At 42.8% G+C, this 16,521-nt stretch overlaps 1 protein-coding gene across 2 annotated transcripts in view; it reads left to right on the forward strand.

The window, feature by feature from the left end:
• The window catches only part of pacrg (PARK2 co-regulated), a 119,650-nt gene that overhangs the window by 11,888 nt on the left and 91,241 nt on the right, over positions 1-16,521 (forward strand). For both annotated transcript variants that reach the window (XM_046412394.1, XM_046412393.1), the window contains exon 2: positions 6,898-7,032. In XM_046412394.1, coding sequence (XP_046268350.1) covers positions 6,898-7,032 — 135 coding nt within the window. The remainder of the gene's footprint in view (positions 1-6,897; positions 7,033-16,521) is intronic.

Raw genomic sequence — 16,521 nt, forward strand, 5'->3', positions numbered from 1 at the left:
GAACCTGTATCTCTTCCCATGTGCAGTGTGCTTATCTCCCCATGTCTCCCTCCACTCCTCAGTGCCAGACTACCTGTGACACTTGTGAATGTGTGTGGCTGTGGGGTGGGTGTGAGGAAGCAGCAAACTGACCTGCTCCCTCCTCTCTCATCATTGCAGCTGTCTGTCTGTGGCTCTGTGGTGAAATCGATGGCCTCCTGCTGCTCTGAGTGTGTCCTTCTCCTTTTCCTTCCCCTGTGGGCCTGTTGCTGTTAAATCAAACCTTCCACAGCTCCCAGTGATGTTTCCTTGCTAGTGTGGGTTCACAAACTTTCACCTGCTTGCCTATCTCACTGTCTGCCTTTCTCCTCGCATGGTTCCATCCTGCTTTCCCATCTCAGCATTTCCCTGACTTTCTGTTTATTTCCATGAGCGCCTCCTTATCTAGTTAGTTGACAGTCTGTAAGTCAGTTATTACCTGCAAAACAAATTTAGGTATCAACTTTTCAGTGAGTCATGCAGCTATTGTGAGCTGTGTCCAGCACTCCATAACCACTTTATAACAGAGTGTTGTTTCTGACATCAGGCAAGTTAATATTCTATGAGGTGATTATTAGACAGCTATAAAGATAATGCACTTATGAGGATGTTTATTGACAAGAAACGACTTATTTGATGAATAAAATTGGACAATTAAGTTCTTTTTTCTCAGTAGCAGAAGTGGCAAGTGCGGGTCAGGGATGTAGTTTTCCTTCTGTGCCTCATTAATTTCATTGCCGTGTGCAGCGTTTTAATACCTTCAGGTGTTGTCACTGATTGGGGCTGTAAAGACAAAGCATTGGATCAGTGCATGCCATAGTCTCCTAACAGCGAGGAAAGTATGCTTCGCTCCGTGACACACAGATATATACACTCATATGTACGCATAGAAAAATTTAACACATACGATTGACGCAAACTGAACAGCAGTCAAACATGTTTCAGCACAAACACATCTCTCTGTTGCCATTTATTACATTGCATTGTGGTAAACAACTGAAAAATGATGAAATTGTAAAATTTCACACTAGTGCTCAAATGATTAATCAAATAAGTTGATCAGTTCATTTTAACAAGACTATGAGACAAGTCACTTGGATTTGAATACTGTATACATGGGTTTACATGGTTTGTATCAGTGTTGATGCACATGAAAGTGAAACTTAGCTTTACTTATGTGAGTCAAGCAATTTGCAAGTTTACCCTCATGCGCTCAGTGCATGTGGTTTCCCATTCACTTAACATGTAGTAAGAGCTGCTAAATTCTGTCTATTCCATGCAGGCTGATTCACTTTGAGCCATCATCTGAACTGTGGTTTGGTGATATGAATCAGCCAATAGGGCTCTGTAAGCACAAGGCTGCCCTGCTGTCTGGCTGATAAGTGGGCCACACAGAGAAGATGGAAAATACTCAGGGCGTTCTCACTCCCTCTCTCTCCCTCTTCCCTGTCTTCCTCACTCTATTTTTCTCACTCACACAGCACTCCTACCTCAAACTCTTTCTTTCACATCCCGTTAACGTCTCCCTGTGTCTTTGCTGTTCTTTTAAGTTATTGGGTTAAAGTAGAGGAGACAGAAAACAGTGGGGTGCTCTTCAACACTTGAAGCTTCCTTTTGAAGCTCTTCTTTCAAAGTTATCCCTTTTGCGCACAGTTCAATAGTAGGGGACTGTCACCTGTTTCATCCTTGTGTCTTTGTAGTGACACAGTGTGTGTAGTGTTGTCTTTGCCTAGCGGTGTCATCATTTTTCATTATGAACATCCCTGCCCTTGTGCCTCTGTGTGCACACTACAGTTGATGCAAAAGCCTCTGACACAGTGACAATTGTATAGCACACCTCTATGGTCCTGTGAGTGCTGAACAAAAGACTCTGTTACCTTTCATCAGTCTGTGGTTTTCCTGTCCAGAGAGAGCTCTTTACTCATTTGTTCTCATCTGACCTTGTCTCTCAGAATAGGGCTAATTTCTTCACATAATGAAACTTGCTCGCAGACTGATTGCACTTCTTGCTGTTTGATCATGAGAAATTAATGGAGTGCTGCACAAATATTGCAGATTTATTCTTTTGGTAGGACTCAGCCTCCCACCAGTCTGTGTTTTGCCCTGCAGAGGGAATGAGCAAGCGAAAATATCCTGTTGGAATGACTGTTTGACCATGTAGCAGAGACTCCCTAGCAGTCTAAACACCTCAATTATTTTGTCTGTGTCTTGTTCATTTAAATGCAGTTTGAGAATAAAGCATACATCTCTAGCCCTGCTTACATCCCTGGTGGTTAGTGGGCAGGCAGCAGACATGGCTATGTTGGAAAAGGCTCGGTACATAAAGAGAGTTAATTTTGTTGCCTATGGCATGATGTGCAAGCTGACCTTATCAGGAGAGCTTTGGTCTGTCTGTTCCATCCTCTGTGACTCACCCACCCTGCTCCCTCCCTCAGGAAAGACGGCCTTCTGTATGGAGCTAGATTTCAATAACCTCTCAACCGAGAACAACAGTGAAATGCAGAGCGAGCAAGCAAGTAGGTGCCTACCCCTTTGCTGCTAAATACTGTAGGCAATACAGTGTACCTATGTGCAGTGGCGTGCTTGTTCTCCTACAGGTGTAGTGCAGCAAAGTGCATTTTTGCCCAGACAGACAAGAGGCAGAAGGGTGGTAGGAGATGAATAGAACTGAAAAGGGAGATTAACGAGGGCCTTATTTGAGCAAGTACAGTAGTGATGGCAGTGCAGGGCTGAAAATGAATTGACAGCTCTTCACCAGGCATTTATCAGAGGTATTCAGAGGTGTTTCGGGACAGTGGTATGGAGGCAGGCATCCCAGATGGAGAGATGAGAGACAGAGAGAGAGAGAACGCTGGAGCTGGAGGCCCAGGCACGGTGATGGATCACCTACATGCTGCAGCAGCCCTGCCGTGCTGAACTCACCCTTGGAATTGATGAGGCACACCTCTTGTCTCCCCTTCTCCCTTTTTCTGTCATATCTATTACTCCTCCTTCACCATCCTCCATTCTCCATCTCTTGATTTCGTCATTCTCTATCTCTTTGTTCGTTCTCATTCCATTTCTTTCCAGGTTGTATTTGTCTCCCTCTGGTCTCTCTCATCATCCACCTTCATCCCATCTCAGCCTTTCTCTTCATTTTTTCCTTGTGCCTTTTGACTACCCCACCCACTCTGTATGTCAAAATCAGGCAAGAGAGCCATGGAGGTGCCATACCAATAAGGTGAGAGGGAGCATCTCTGTTTCTTGTGGTGACACCTTTATAAATGACAGGAGCATGAGGCCCTACTGGTGCTCAATCACCTCTGCAGGGGCTTGCCTTTGGGGAGCTCAGTATGTGTGGTGTGCAAGCAAGTGTGTGCGTGCATGGATGCATGGATGTGTGTTAGCGTTGCTGTTGGTCTTGCAGCAGCCAGGTTTACGGTGGAGCTAGTTGGAGTGGACAACAGCATTAGGAAGAAACAGATCTTGAGGCAGAGTGAAGGTGAAGGAGAGAAATGACAGCCTGGAGCTCATCTGACCAGTACTGCCTTGTTATGACTCCCTGATGTGTGCACCGGGGGCACACAAAACAGACACTTCCTCCCTTTATTGCCTTACACCACCCCTTTGTCTGTTCTGTAGTCTGTCGCCTCACAGGCTCGCTTTATGGCCTCCACTGAGGGGTGGGATGCAATCTGCTTGTATAGGTCTACGTTATAGGCTCATTTTTTTGTCTGTTTCACTGTCTGCGTTTGTGTTTATGCCAGTGTTTTAGAACAGGTATGAATTTTTGATTACATAGGGGTATGCTGCGCAGCATGCGGCTGCTCTCGTGACTTCATATAACAACACAACCACCTTTTTTTGGCTACTCTCATCAATAAAGAGTAGGGAATAAAAAAAAAACATACATGATTCAAATCTGTTTGGGAGACACACAGACCTCAAAATGTTGTGACATGCTGACTAACAGTACGACAGAATCAAGGATTCAAGGAGCTTTATTGTCATTTCACAAATGTAGAAACATGAGGTGGGACAAAATTAGTTTCCCTGGTCCCGGGTTAAGCCCAATAACCTACAAAATACCTAATGCTATACAATATTTACAGCAGCATGGCGGTATTGCGCAAATGAATGAATAGTGCAAATGAGTTGTGCATAGTTCTGTGCAAAATGGCTGCATTGTGCAATGTACAGCAGCAGTTGAAACTGAGTTAACACGAATGTGTGCTCACTCATACAAGACAGAACTTAGGGGCATTATTGCTTGCTCACAAAATGAATACTGTGTGCTTCTTATCTGAATTGCTTGCCCTGTCCATAAGTTCATAAGGGTTCTCAGAATGCCACAAAACACAATGCACAAAACAAACCCTAGTTCCTATTGAACTGCTCTAAGATAAATTAGGTCAGTAGCTTTTGCTTTTGGATTTAGACCTGAATATCATGAATGGCAGAACAAGAGCAGACAGATCATTAGAATGACACCAGGAAGGTGGCAGGTGATAATCTCCCCACTACACTACTCTTAATGCATTTCTCCTTAAGCTGCTACGGCAGCCCACATGTGTAGCGAAGGAAATGGCTTCTGGGTTTGGCTGTTGGTGGTGTGTGCAGAGCCAAAAATATGCTATTGTTCATGCATGTATACCTTTCTGGCTGTTGGTGTGTTGCCTGTCAGTGATCATAATTGGAGAAAACAGGGCTGTGAAGCTTGCAACACCTCATCCATGAACACAGGCCATGGAAGTGACTGCAGCGTCATCGTTCCTGACCATAAAAGCTGCTCAGCCAGTCAATGCAGTCTGGGTTCATTCTCTCTTTGCTGCCCAGTCTGAGCTATTTTTAGCCTCCCTGTGCAGTGTAGCTCAACCACCGTCGTAGCTACCTGGATATGAGGGCTTTGTCACTCCTGCAGGCTGGAGCAGCACTGATCTTGCAAGCTTTACAGCTTCCTATTTCCATAGCTCGGGCTGCAAAAGAACTCCTGCAGTGAAAGGAATGAACAGAAACACGGAAAAGAGGAAGACAAGTTGTACATGTATATTTCACAAGGTTCAAATTAAACAATAAAAGACAGTTCATTCTCACGTTACCTTATACTTGATGTGATGTGACAAGACAGAAAAAAATACTCTAATAAAGAAAAAGAAAAACTGGGTATAATCTCTTATTTAGAAGTAGTAGTTTATAAGATTTTACAAAACAATAATACTGTACATGATACAATACACCATTGCAATTGAAATTAAACTTGAAGTAAACACACAATACTTAAAAGACAGTAGCAGGCATTTAACTTGTTCCATTTATTGTGATAGATTTCTTGTAAGCTATTACAGTAGGTGAGCCTGAAGAGTGCCTTTTCTTGAGTTTTACATGCATTGTTAGTCACAGACATTTTGTTAAGGTAGTCTTTCTTTTGTAGGTATACAAACCTGTGCCTATTAATTCAGCATAGTATTATTCTGTATTCCCTGACATGGTAAACAAATGCTCCAAACAGATTCATTTGAAATGGCTGTACTGCAATCCCATGGTGCATTAGGGCCGTTTGAATGCAGCGAATGCTTGAAGACAGTCACTCAGTCCCTCATAATAGTTTCTCCTCTCTTCTTGTTTCCCTTGAGCCTAGCTATGCTGGCACCAGCTACTTTCTGTTACATGTTTAACCGGAACTTTGTTCAATGTTACATCATTCCTTGGTGGCGGTTTTAGCAACATTTGTGGTTCCAGGCATTTTTTTTTTTTTTTTTTTTGCATCTGTTTTGTTTATGAATTATGCAATAAACAGGCAACATGAGGAGATGATGTAGGATAAAAATAAATAGATAGATAGATAGATAACAACAAAAAACAATCTTACCATTGATTAGCTTCATATTAATACACTAAAACCTTTCAAAATCTCTGAAGTAGCACGACAATCTTCGGCAGTCCTGCCAAAGATAACACATCCCAGTCTCTGCTCTGCCTGTGGGCTGCTATGGCAAAATTCTGTTTCTCAGTGGGTGGTAATCTGAGGATTAATGACAGCAACACATCTGCCAGTCATGTGGCAGCACAACACAGATGGCAGGGAATGCGCACAAGGGACACAGACGGGGAAAAGATTTGCTCCAACATTCTGTCATTTGTCCATTACAACATGCTGCTGCAAAGCTCTAATGTTTTCAATCAAATAAATCCAAATTCCTCAAGTACATAAGTGGCATCCACTTTTGGTCACATCATTGATTGGAGTATTTCTGTGCAGACATTTCTGGGCTAATTAGTCCTTCCCGGACGGCTAAAATATGTGTCAGTTTTTTAACACATCATCCTTGTAGTAGTTTTTAAACATAAAAAAAAAAATACTGTGAAATTGATATAGTAACACCAAGTGTCTTGTCCTGTAGAAGATGGTATTAATGGTTTCTTTTTCTAATTTCAAAATCTCCACTTACTCCTTCTGAGTGTTGCATTTATTTACATCTCTTGTATGGTTAAAGTCACCAATGGCCCCCACAACAATAGTCGCAGACACTGTGGCTGATGTGATATGGGTCCCATTGGCTTTCAGCGGCACAGTAATAGCACATATCCAATATGGAGGCAGAGAAAAGATGATCCTAACAATGCCTCTGGCAATGCCTCTGGCTACGGGGCCAGCGCACACACAAATGCACACTATCTGTGTTTTTCCTTCCTTGGAAGAGCTGAGGAGCAGGCACATGTGTCTCTCTGAATTACTTTTGAGGAAAGGCAGTGGGAGAGATTCTATTCTTGTAGGAGAAAACACAGTCAATTCTGATTTCATAAAACAACACTCTCACTTGCTGTGTATGTCTCACTCTGTTTATTTCTCTATTTTGCTCCTTTCTCTTCATTCCCATTTTCTCTTTTGTGTCTGACCAGGTGGTGGGTCCCCCAGCTGCAGGGGCTTTTCGGAAGCGCCCTTCCAAACCGACCACCTTTCGCAAATTCTACGAGCGTGGAGAGTTCCCGATGGCACTGGAGCATGACACTAAAGGAAACCGCATTGCGTGGAAGGTAGGAGTGCTGCCTTCTGGTAACTAATGCTTGTGGTTTTCACATGCTATTAATAAGAGAGCTCGGATGTTAAAATTTGCCATGAGGGAATGTTGTATGTCAGAATGGAGGTGGGATGTGGGTTCTCTCAATACCATTAAATAACCTTTAGAAGCAAATGCAGTGCTATTGGGGCTTAATTAAAGGTTTGCAAAGAAACGTCAGTCAGTCCATGATGAAAATATCTCTCAGAGGGCTCCCAAGAATCTTTGATTTACGATTACACACAAGACTTAGTGCTTGTACACAATTTACTGTTTGCATCCGTATTTACTGTTGAACAATTGTGGTGCTTGAATTTGGAGACTTGATAGGTGCTATGCAAACACCATTTATTGCCATCATTATCAACTCGGCTGAAGGGATGATGACAGTTTCTCACATTTTTAGGTGTCCAGTGTGGGCTGTTATCCTGTAGGAGGCAGTATAGATTAGCTCACTTGAAAGCTCCACCTGTCTCATAGCACCAATCACAGAATCCATAAATCTCAAACTCTATAGGTACTCAGGGCAGTCGCAGGAAAACACAGGGAGTAATTGTATATGTACAAGTATTTGTGTTTGTGCTGTGTTCGTGTGTTTCAAGACACAAGCCTCTGTAGAGCCATTAGGCTTCTGACCGGCACAGTGTGTGGGATGAATGCATTCTTCTAATCACCATGTTGCTTTATTTCAGCTCCCTCTATGCTGCCAGCTCTTCCATAACTTGTAGCATTCACTCTTAATGACATTTATTCATAGTAAGCAATGATAAATGAATCAAACAAATTATAGCCTTTTCCTCCTCCTTTTCACACTTCAAAGAGAGAAGGAAGGGTTGGAGGGTGACTGAGCTTTCTTGCTACTTAGCTGTCTGTCTTCAGGTGAAAACACTGTAAAAGCTCTCTCTCTATGAATTATTTATGTAAAATGTTCAAATGAATCTTTGCGTTTGCAAAAAATAATGGATTTCTTTTGTGCTCTGCCCCTGAAAAGCACTCAGCAAATGGGATGTGGTGTATGAAATTGTTGTTATCCAGTGCGACTGTTATACATATTGATTTTGAATACTTACACACATGCTATAATGTGTCATTCTTAAAATTCTCAGCAAAAGAAGAGTTTATGGCTTAAGCCTATTGTGATACTTCAGGACTGTATTTTGACTGTAGACAAGTGTCTGGGATTGTTTTTATGAAGCAATGTTTTAAGAACTTAGTGGAGGAGATATGTTTTTCCTCTACGATTAGTATTTCCTTGAACTGAGTCTTTATTTATCTGTTGTGTGTGTTTATGTGTGGGAATAGTGTAACAGAGTGTAACCATGAGTGGTGTAAATGGAGGGGCTGCTGTGTGTTTGCACTGAGCTGCCCTCAGGGCACAGGTTCAAGACGGTAGCTCAGGATCAATCCCAGTCTGAGAGCTCAGCCCCCTAAGCAAATAAAAGTCTGGGGAAACTAAGAAAGAGAAAGAGAGCCTTTTGGAAAGAAAAATAAATGGTGTGTTGAATTATTTTGTGGACTGAGGACTCAAGCATGCAGTGTGAACATGTGTGTACTATAACTGTGTATCAGACTGACTGTCTGCATTGATGAGTATGTGTATTCAGGACAGGAATTCAGCTTCCCACTTAGAAAGATGTTTGCCTCGGTGCAGCAGCAAAGAGCTAGCGTGACCATGAAATGGACAAAAAGGCTTGATTAAATGTCAGTACCGTGCCCTGTTGCATTTGCACCCATACTTCAAGAGTACTGAACACAGCTCTTAAAATGCTTGGGTAGTGGGTGCTTTGATTGCTAGATGACAGAAAGTACACCCTACCCTCCAGTAACAAGTTTGATAAGCTATATCAGCTTGTCAAATATTTTGTTAGCAAACACTTTTCTAATTAATACACATAAAGCACAAAAGAAGTTTCAGGTAAGAATTTTCTTTTTAACTGTGTAATGTAAGGCTTGTGAGTTGGCATGTGTGAGCATTCTTCATTGTTGCACATAAGTGCAGAAGTGCAAGGAAAATGTGTTGAAAATGTGTGAGGTCACAACAAATTATGAGCCTGGGGACATGCAACTTTGTGTGTGCTTGCATGCTGGTGAATGTGTGGCTTTATAGTGTGTGTTTGAGCCTATATGTAGAGGGAAAATGCAAGTGAACTAAATGTCAAGGGCAAGTTGAAAAAGGAAAGGTTGTATCTGGAAGGTAATTTGGCTCTCCAGAGGTAAAAGCCTCAGCTGTAATGGCGCGCTCAGGTAAAAGCTTTACACGTATGGGGAACATGTGCAGCAGATAGATAAGAGATGAGCGAGTTCCTATCCGGGTCTATGTGTATTTGTGTTACAGCGAGTTGTGTGTGTGTATCTGTGTGTGAGCGCGTATTTGGCTCCTGTCATAACGTAAAAGCCAAAGGCCTGGAACAGCACTGTAATCTACTGTGATCCCCAGTGCCAAAAAAGAGAGATAGAGAGGTGGAGACAAAAAGAGGAGGAGAGACAGAGACAGACAGACAGAGAGAGAGAAAGAGAGAGAGAGAGAGAGAGAGAGAGACAGCAAGAGAGAGAGAAAGTTCCACAGGGACTCAGCAATCAGGAGACATGGCAGCCGCTTGGCTCTCAGTTATAATGGATGAGTTGAGGTCTTCCTGCATTCCCTGTGGGGCTTGGTTTGACTCTCCTATCTCTACCCTCTGCTGTGCTCTGCAGGCCTGCAGCCAAACATCATGGTACACAGATACATGCACACACACTCACCTCGCATGTACTATTCACCTCCTAAACAGCCTTGTTTATTTCATTTCATTGATCGCCTATCTGCTTTATCTTGTCCCTTGATCTCCTGTTCAGCTCCGTGCCTCCTGTATGCTCCAGGTTGTTGTTTTGTCCTCTTTATAAATCCTGCCTGTCTGTTTCTGCAGGCTTCCACCCTTCCATGTCAGACCCCACCCCACCCTCCTACCCTTGTCCTGCTGCATGGATTTTATCTATTCCCCTTTGTCCTTTTGCGGGGTCTGTCTGGGGGCAGAAGGAAAAGCCATTTTATAAAAATATCAATGCAAACCTGATTTCTGCACACCCTCCACCACCACGTCAGCCTCAGTCGGCAGAGGGGACACAAGGATTGGGGTAGGGTGGGGGGGCAATCAATTAATCTGATCAAGTGCTTTAGGAAATGGAGAGTGTAAGCGCTCCTAGGGGATGGATATCCATCTCCTTGGGATGATTGAATTACACACCGAGTGAGAGTTGGGGAGGAGGGAGGGCAGGAGAAATGAGGTGGTTAGGGTGACCGAGGATGAGGGAGCATGTGCTTGAGAAACGCAGTGGGAGTGTGTGCTTGGTACGAGAGAATGAAAGATAGAAAGACAGACAGAGAATGAAATAGAGCAAGAGCAAAATAGTGTGGTGAAAGAGAGAGATGAGGTCATTGCAGAAACAGCAATGGCGAGGAGCCTAATTTCTCTACCTCCCTCCTTACCTCCCATCTAACAATTTACATTTTTATGTGTCATACCTTATGGTTGATAACCCCTTATTTTGACAGGTATATTACATGGCATGGGTACATCATTTTGCTTTGGTGCCAGTTCATAGCTGAGTGCTGCTTGTTGCATATTTTGTCATTTATTTAACAGTAAATTGTCTAACAGCATGCATATAGACCAGAGGTATGGAAGACTTAATGGAAATGGCTCATGGTACAATAATGACTGCATTGTCTCGATCTAAATTTGTTATAACATCATAGACGGATGTGTGTGATTGACAAGGCTTGCTGTGACATCATGCTAATATCATCTCTATACAGAAACTAAAAAGCTAAATTTCAGGCTCATAGTTTTATTTTATTTTATTTACTAGTTTTGTACTTTATGTATTTAATGTTCAAAACACATTCAAACCACACATTTTCTCACTATGTAAGCTACATTGCTGCAGCACCTTTATTCATCTTCTGCCTGAAATGACAGGCCGAAAGGCCCAGTCTGCTCTGATTGATCAGCTTCCATAAGCCTGAGCAGGCCCTACAGCTCTCAGGTTTGCAGGTGCTTTAACAGTCAGGCGGTGCCTTGGTTACAATCACTGTAACCAAGTTCAGTTGTATGTCTATCACTTCTAAACCACAAACTGATGTCTGAGCAGGAATCTGATCTATATTAGCCTGTCTCACTGTCCAGCAGGCTACTACAATAGCTTGATGGTCTGATCAGGCTAGCTGCATGGTGCTAATTTGTTTCACAATGTTTCCAAGCAAATTTTTGAATTTTGAGCATTTTGAAAAACATTTACTGCAATCCGATCTATTACCTCTTTATTTGTTTACACAGTTTCTCTTGACCCCCCCTCAATATTACAACATCAGTTCAGCGTCGCCTCAGATTGTGGAAGTAGCCATCTTAGCTATGTAACATGCTAACACCAAGTTGAACAGGCTAACCTTCAGTATAAACATGTCATAACATAAAGCATGTCAAACCTTACCCGCTCCAAGTTGGATCTTGGGTCATGTACAGTCAGTATCGATCCTTCGTGTGCTTGTACCTACTGGCCCTTGTTGTGAAAGCAGTCCAGAGAGTAAATTGTGCACAGTTTCCCAGTGATTGTATGAGCATTTCTGTCACATTTCGATAAAAAGTAGTCAATCTATTGGGTCTTGATATCAATAGATTGTAGGAGCAGATGACGTCTTAAGTGTTGGTTGTTGTAGCCACAACAGAGAAATGAGTGTGCTTTGCTCACACCTTCGCTATGTTACCAGAGCTGGCATTGGTCAGGACATAACAAATATGAAGTAGATTTACTAGGTATTCAGTGAATGGGACAGTCTAACCCTAACCTTTCTGGAGGTGGTGCAAAGACCTGAAAAATGTCGAATCTGACTAACCGTTTTGGAACACTCATTTTCTGAAATTTGGAGCAAGCAAAAAGGAGAGGGGATGGTCTATTCTCATATGTTGGGGGCCTTAAGACACAGCAGGAACACATTTCTATTAAAAAACATGAAAAAGTTTATTTTAAATAAAATGCAACCTTTCAAATAAGTTGTACAAAAACTGATACTGTAGCTACCCAAACATACATTAGCATAGCACTTTCACAACAGCTGTTTCTTAGAAATGCCTCAGTAACCGAGCTCTTCTATGGTTTCTCAAATTACACAATATGGTGCAACATATTGCTTAGAAGTTCACTGCTCCTTTCGAATGCCACAGTTTTGCAGAAAATGACCTTTTCTTCTGCTCCTGTTGAATGCATACCATACCTTCTCCTCTTCTCTATATGAATGATTTCTTATCTGCTGTGAGCACAAGAGCTTTGTCGTGGAGCCTCTGAATAGACAGAATAAAACGGGGTTAACCATGCGTTTTCTCCTGCTCCCTGCTGAAAGCTGGATACTCTTGGGGGACAGTTCTGTGTCATGAGGAAAAAGATGAAACACAATAAGAGGAGAGAATATGAACAAGGCCCCCTGGGCTTTCTCTGAGAGGAGAGAGAAGAGAGAAGGAGGAGTTTAGATTAGAGAAGTGGAAAAAGCACCAGGCATTCTCACTGAAAAAAGAGAGATGAGAAAAGAAAGAGGAGGAGTGGAGGAAGGAGGTGGAAAGAAAAGGCTTCCAACAAACAACACTGGCTAACCATCAAGGGCTGTATGAGCTGCCTCCCTGGAGGGAGAGAATTGTTGAATGACTGCTGGGAAGGAGTCCGATGAGCTGCGCCACTACCATGCTGCTGGTGTGACTGCAGGAATGGTGGGACTGTTGGAATGGAGGCATCCAGCAGAGAGAGCTTGTCTTCGGATCTTGAACTGCAACACCGCCTGCCGCCCTCAGCCATTATTCATAGCAGACGAACGCCACGTGAAGCTGATGATGGTTGTTTAGCCTGTGGGCCTTCCACTCTTGCTGTGGTATGAGACAATTGCAAGAAATAGATTTTTTGGAGAAAATGGAGGATCACTGGAGAAGCTTTTATTTCTGAAAATGACTTACAATGTGAGTCAATATAAAACTGTTTATGTTTCTATGGGTATGGACCAAAGTGACCCAGCTTCTATATGGAGCTCAGAGTTACATCCTAAGAAATTGAATTTGTTGTCATGATCCCAGTTTCCAGGAATAGTGAGCTTTATCTCTGAAGCCTTGGAACAGAACGTTCTTTTAGGAAACCAACTGCTTTCCCAAGATCATCTCTTCTCAAACCAGCATTATATTTCAGCATTATAATATATTGACACTTTTAAACATGGTTGCACACATGATAATGAACTTCTCATTCTGTGTTGTGACATTGTGTGTGCAGTCTTCATCGTGAGGCCATCTCCTTCTGTCCCACTGTTACTTCCCGTCCCGGGCCCCCGAGCTCATATCATCCCCCTGGACATTGTGTTGATCTCAACTCCCCTATTGCCCACTGCAGCCTCCCACACCTCCAACCCCAGCTGCAACCACTCACAGCTGGCTTCCCTGTGCAGATGGTTAATAATACAAATGCACACATTCTCTCGTAGGGAAACACAGGCCTGTGACTCCTTGTAGGCAGATGGGAAAAGCCATGGATAGCTAGGGGTAAAGAAGGGAGAGGAAAGTGATAGATGACATCACTGTGAAGAGCGGGAAGGAGATTGTGGAAGGGGCAGGGTGACTACCAAATTAGACAGAGACAGAGGACAAGACAGAGAGGGACATGGCTCGTCTGCCAAGGCTACAAATCATGTCCCCAAATGCAGCACCCGTCCTGTCACCCCTCCCTCCCACAAAATAAGCCAGAGATCTATTGATTGGCACTCGTATTTGCTAGCGGGCTCCAGCTCAAAATGGAGCCTTTAATTAACTTAATGGACCGGCTGCAGCTGTGTGTGAGCCAGAGAGGGAGGAATAGAAATAGATAGATGGAGGGAGAAAAGGAGTGAGAGTCAGCATAAAGAATAAGTGGGGTTAACTGCAGACCCCTTCTACTATCAGTCAGGATGGACAGCACAGACACAAGGAGGGAGAAGGATCACGGAGGTGTCCTTTCAGTTCCTTATCATCTCCTGTTCCCTGCATCCTGCACACAGCTTAAGTCATGGTGCCAACTATTATTTACTTTTTTCACAAATGGCTCTTTCATACGTGAGATGTGCATGATTCAGGTATGTTGTGCATTCACCCTGCATTCCCCCATACTGTTCAACCACCAACAGGCTTTTCTGGTGTGTCTGTGTTGACCTGAATGGGGTACATCTGGCATCGCTATCAGAGACTTAATGACACGCCCTCAGTCAGTAATCACCCCTCAAATGCTCAGTCCCTGTCAGCCAGATCCCTGTTTCTGCACACAGCTGCCCACTCTCCTTCACCCACCTCTCTCACCGCCCCTCCCCTTTGCACCATTCTCATTCCTGTCCACTCATCCATTCTGTCAAAGGTTAATTGGTTTGGAAATGATTCGATTCATTCTGGCCGTTAATGCTGTTATCATGCTTTTGTTCGAAAAAAAGAGAAAGAAAAACTACCCCCCACATGCACTTAAGCCTAATTTAAAATAAAGGGGAAAAAAATCCAATTTAATCTTTTTTTCTTTCTTACTCTGGCCCAGGCTTGTCCCCACAAGTCTTTTGCTTTAAATTATGGCAGAATTTCATTACCTTGAAAGCTTTTCTGCCCTCTCCCTCTGCTCCCCTCCCTGTCTCCAATACTTTGAATGGATCAGGACTAATGTCTTTCTTGTAACCTCAAGGTCGGAATATTTGGATCCGTAGAAGCGCTCAAGGGTCCCTGTGATTAATGCACTGTACAAAGTACCTTGGAAAAATGCGCTGGCTGATGGCTGCACAGAGTGATCAGTTGTGCACCCACCCACTCACCCTCATACGCGCACACACACAGATCCGCAGACACACAACTAAATCTGCTGGAGGTAGTTGTAGGTAGAGGTGCCCCTGTCAGTGCCCTTGATGTGGATCATGGGAGACATTCATATTCAAATAGGGTTACCTAGAGGCCCCTTTCTCAATTCCCCCCACCAGTGCCATACACTACTTACTCCCCCAAGGAGCTTTTTGCTTTTCTCTCTTCAGTATGTTACATCTTTACTTACACAGGCTTTGTTGGATACAACCGGGTTATCACTTCCCTCAGAGCTGCTTAAAGAATGATGGATTTTCATTGAAGCACATCATTCTCAGTGGAGTTGTATAAAAAAGTCCAGGTGCAACAGTTTCAGTTGTCATTTACTTATTTGTATTTCACATCAGAGAATTAATTAGATCACCTCTAAATGTCAAAGAGCAACGGTTTTCTCCAATTTGGTATCTACAATAAAACAGGCACTGCCTGATTGCTGCTGGTCTTGATGTTTTTTGCTGACACGGCTGCGATGTCTGATAAAAATGTGATTTTTCTCTGTTTCTATGGCCACCTTGCAGAGGTCCTCATAGTGGCTGATGTGTATGCTGTCCACACCCTATTGATCAGAGACACTGAGGCCTCTGTATTGAAGTTGTTTGCAGAGCTGCAGATGCTATCTGCACTTTTGTTAATTATTTACATTCAGTTCCACAAATCTGATCAATAGTTAATTGAGCCAGCGGGAGCTGTCTGAGAGAAAAACAAAAACTTTGCAGAACCAAGGGACAAAATCTTCAGTGCTGCCAGTTTTATTTTCTCTCATAGTCTTCAGTTTTATAATATTATGTTGAGTTAACTGGTTTAGCGACAGATTGAGAAAGCCAGGTAGATACATGAAATGGCTCCATGCTACATGCTCTAGTTTAGTCTGGTTTTTACCTTCTTAAAAGAACAATTATTCTAAAAGGCAACAGTTTAACAAAGAACAACTTGTGGCTGTTCTCCTGATTGAAATGTCATTTAAAATGTCAGGTGGTTGACTAGAATACATTTCTAGGTTTTGCTCTGGTGGGCTGTTGGGAAAGAGAGGTCTGTGAAGTCCAGGAACTGATCAAAGCGTGCATGGAATCAGGGTGTATGAGCTGCCCTTATGCACAAGATTAAGTTAATGAAGCATGCATATAGGCTCCTGTACAGTGAACAATAATAAATCACACCTGTTCTACATTTGCTCATGCTTAAAATGCTAATTTACGAATACCTGTAAAGGCTTGTGATGGCTTTCCTGTAAAATTTAAATAGTTTGCTGCATGTGGAAATGAACCCATGTGCTCCCTGAAGGCAGAGACGACAGTCCACATCTGTTTGATTATGGAAACAAATAGAGCACTATCTCAGCCATTGCCTTAGTTTTAAAATATTAGATTACTGGTTTTGACAGTGTACATATTTATCAGAAGATTTCAATACATTTGATAACTTAATTTTACAAAATGTTTTCCTCTTTTGGCTTCAGCAGTAGGAGAGCCTATAGCTGGTTCATGAGCTATTCATGAGATATTCATCAGTGTGTGGGAGAAGCGACAGCTAAATTCCTGACACCTGCCTCTTCCCACTAAGGTCATTAAAAATATATCAATATGCAGATG

This window comes from Scatophagus argus, chromosome 15 (genome assembly GCF_020382885.2).
Source record: "Scatophagus argus isolate fScaArg1 chromosome 15, fScaArg1.pri, whole genome shotgun sequence".
NCBI classification, from domain to species: Eukaryota; Metazoa; Chordata; class Actinopteri; family Scatophagidae; genus Scatophagus; species Scatophagus argus.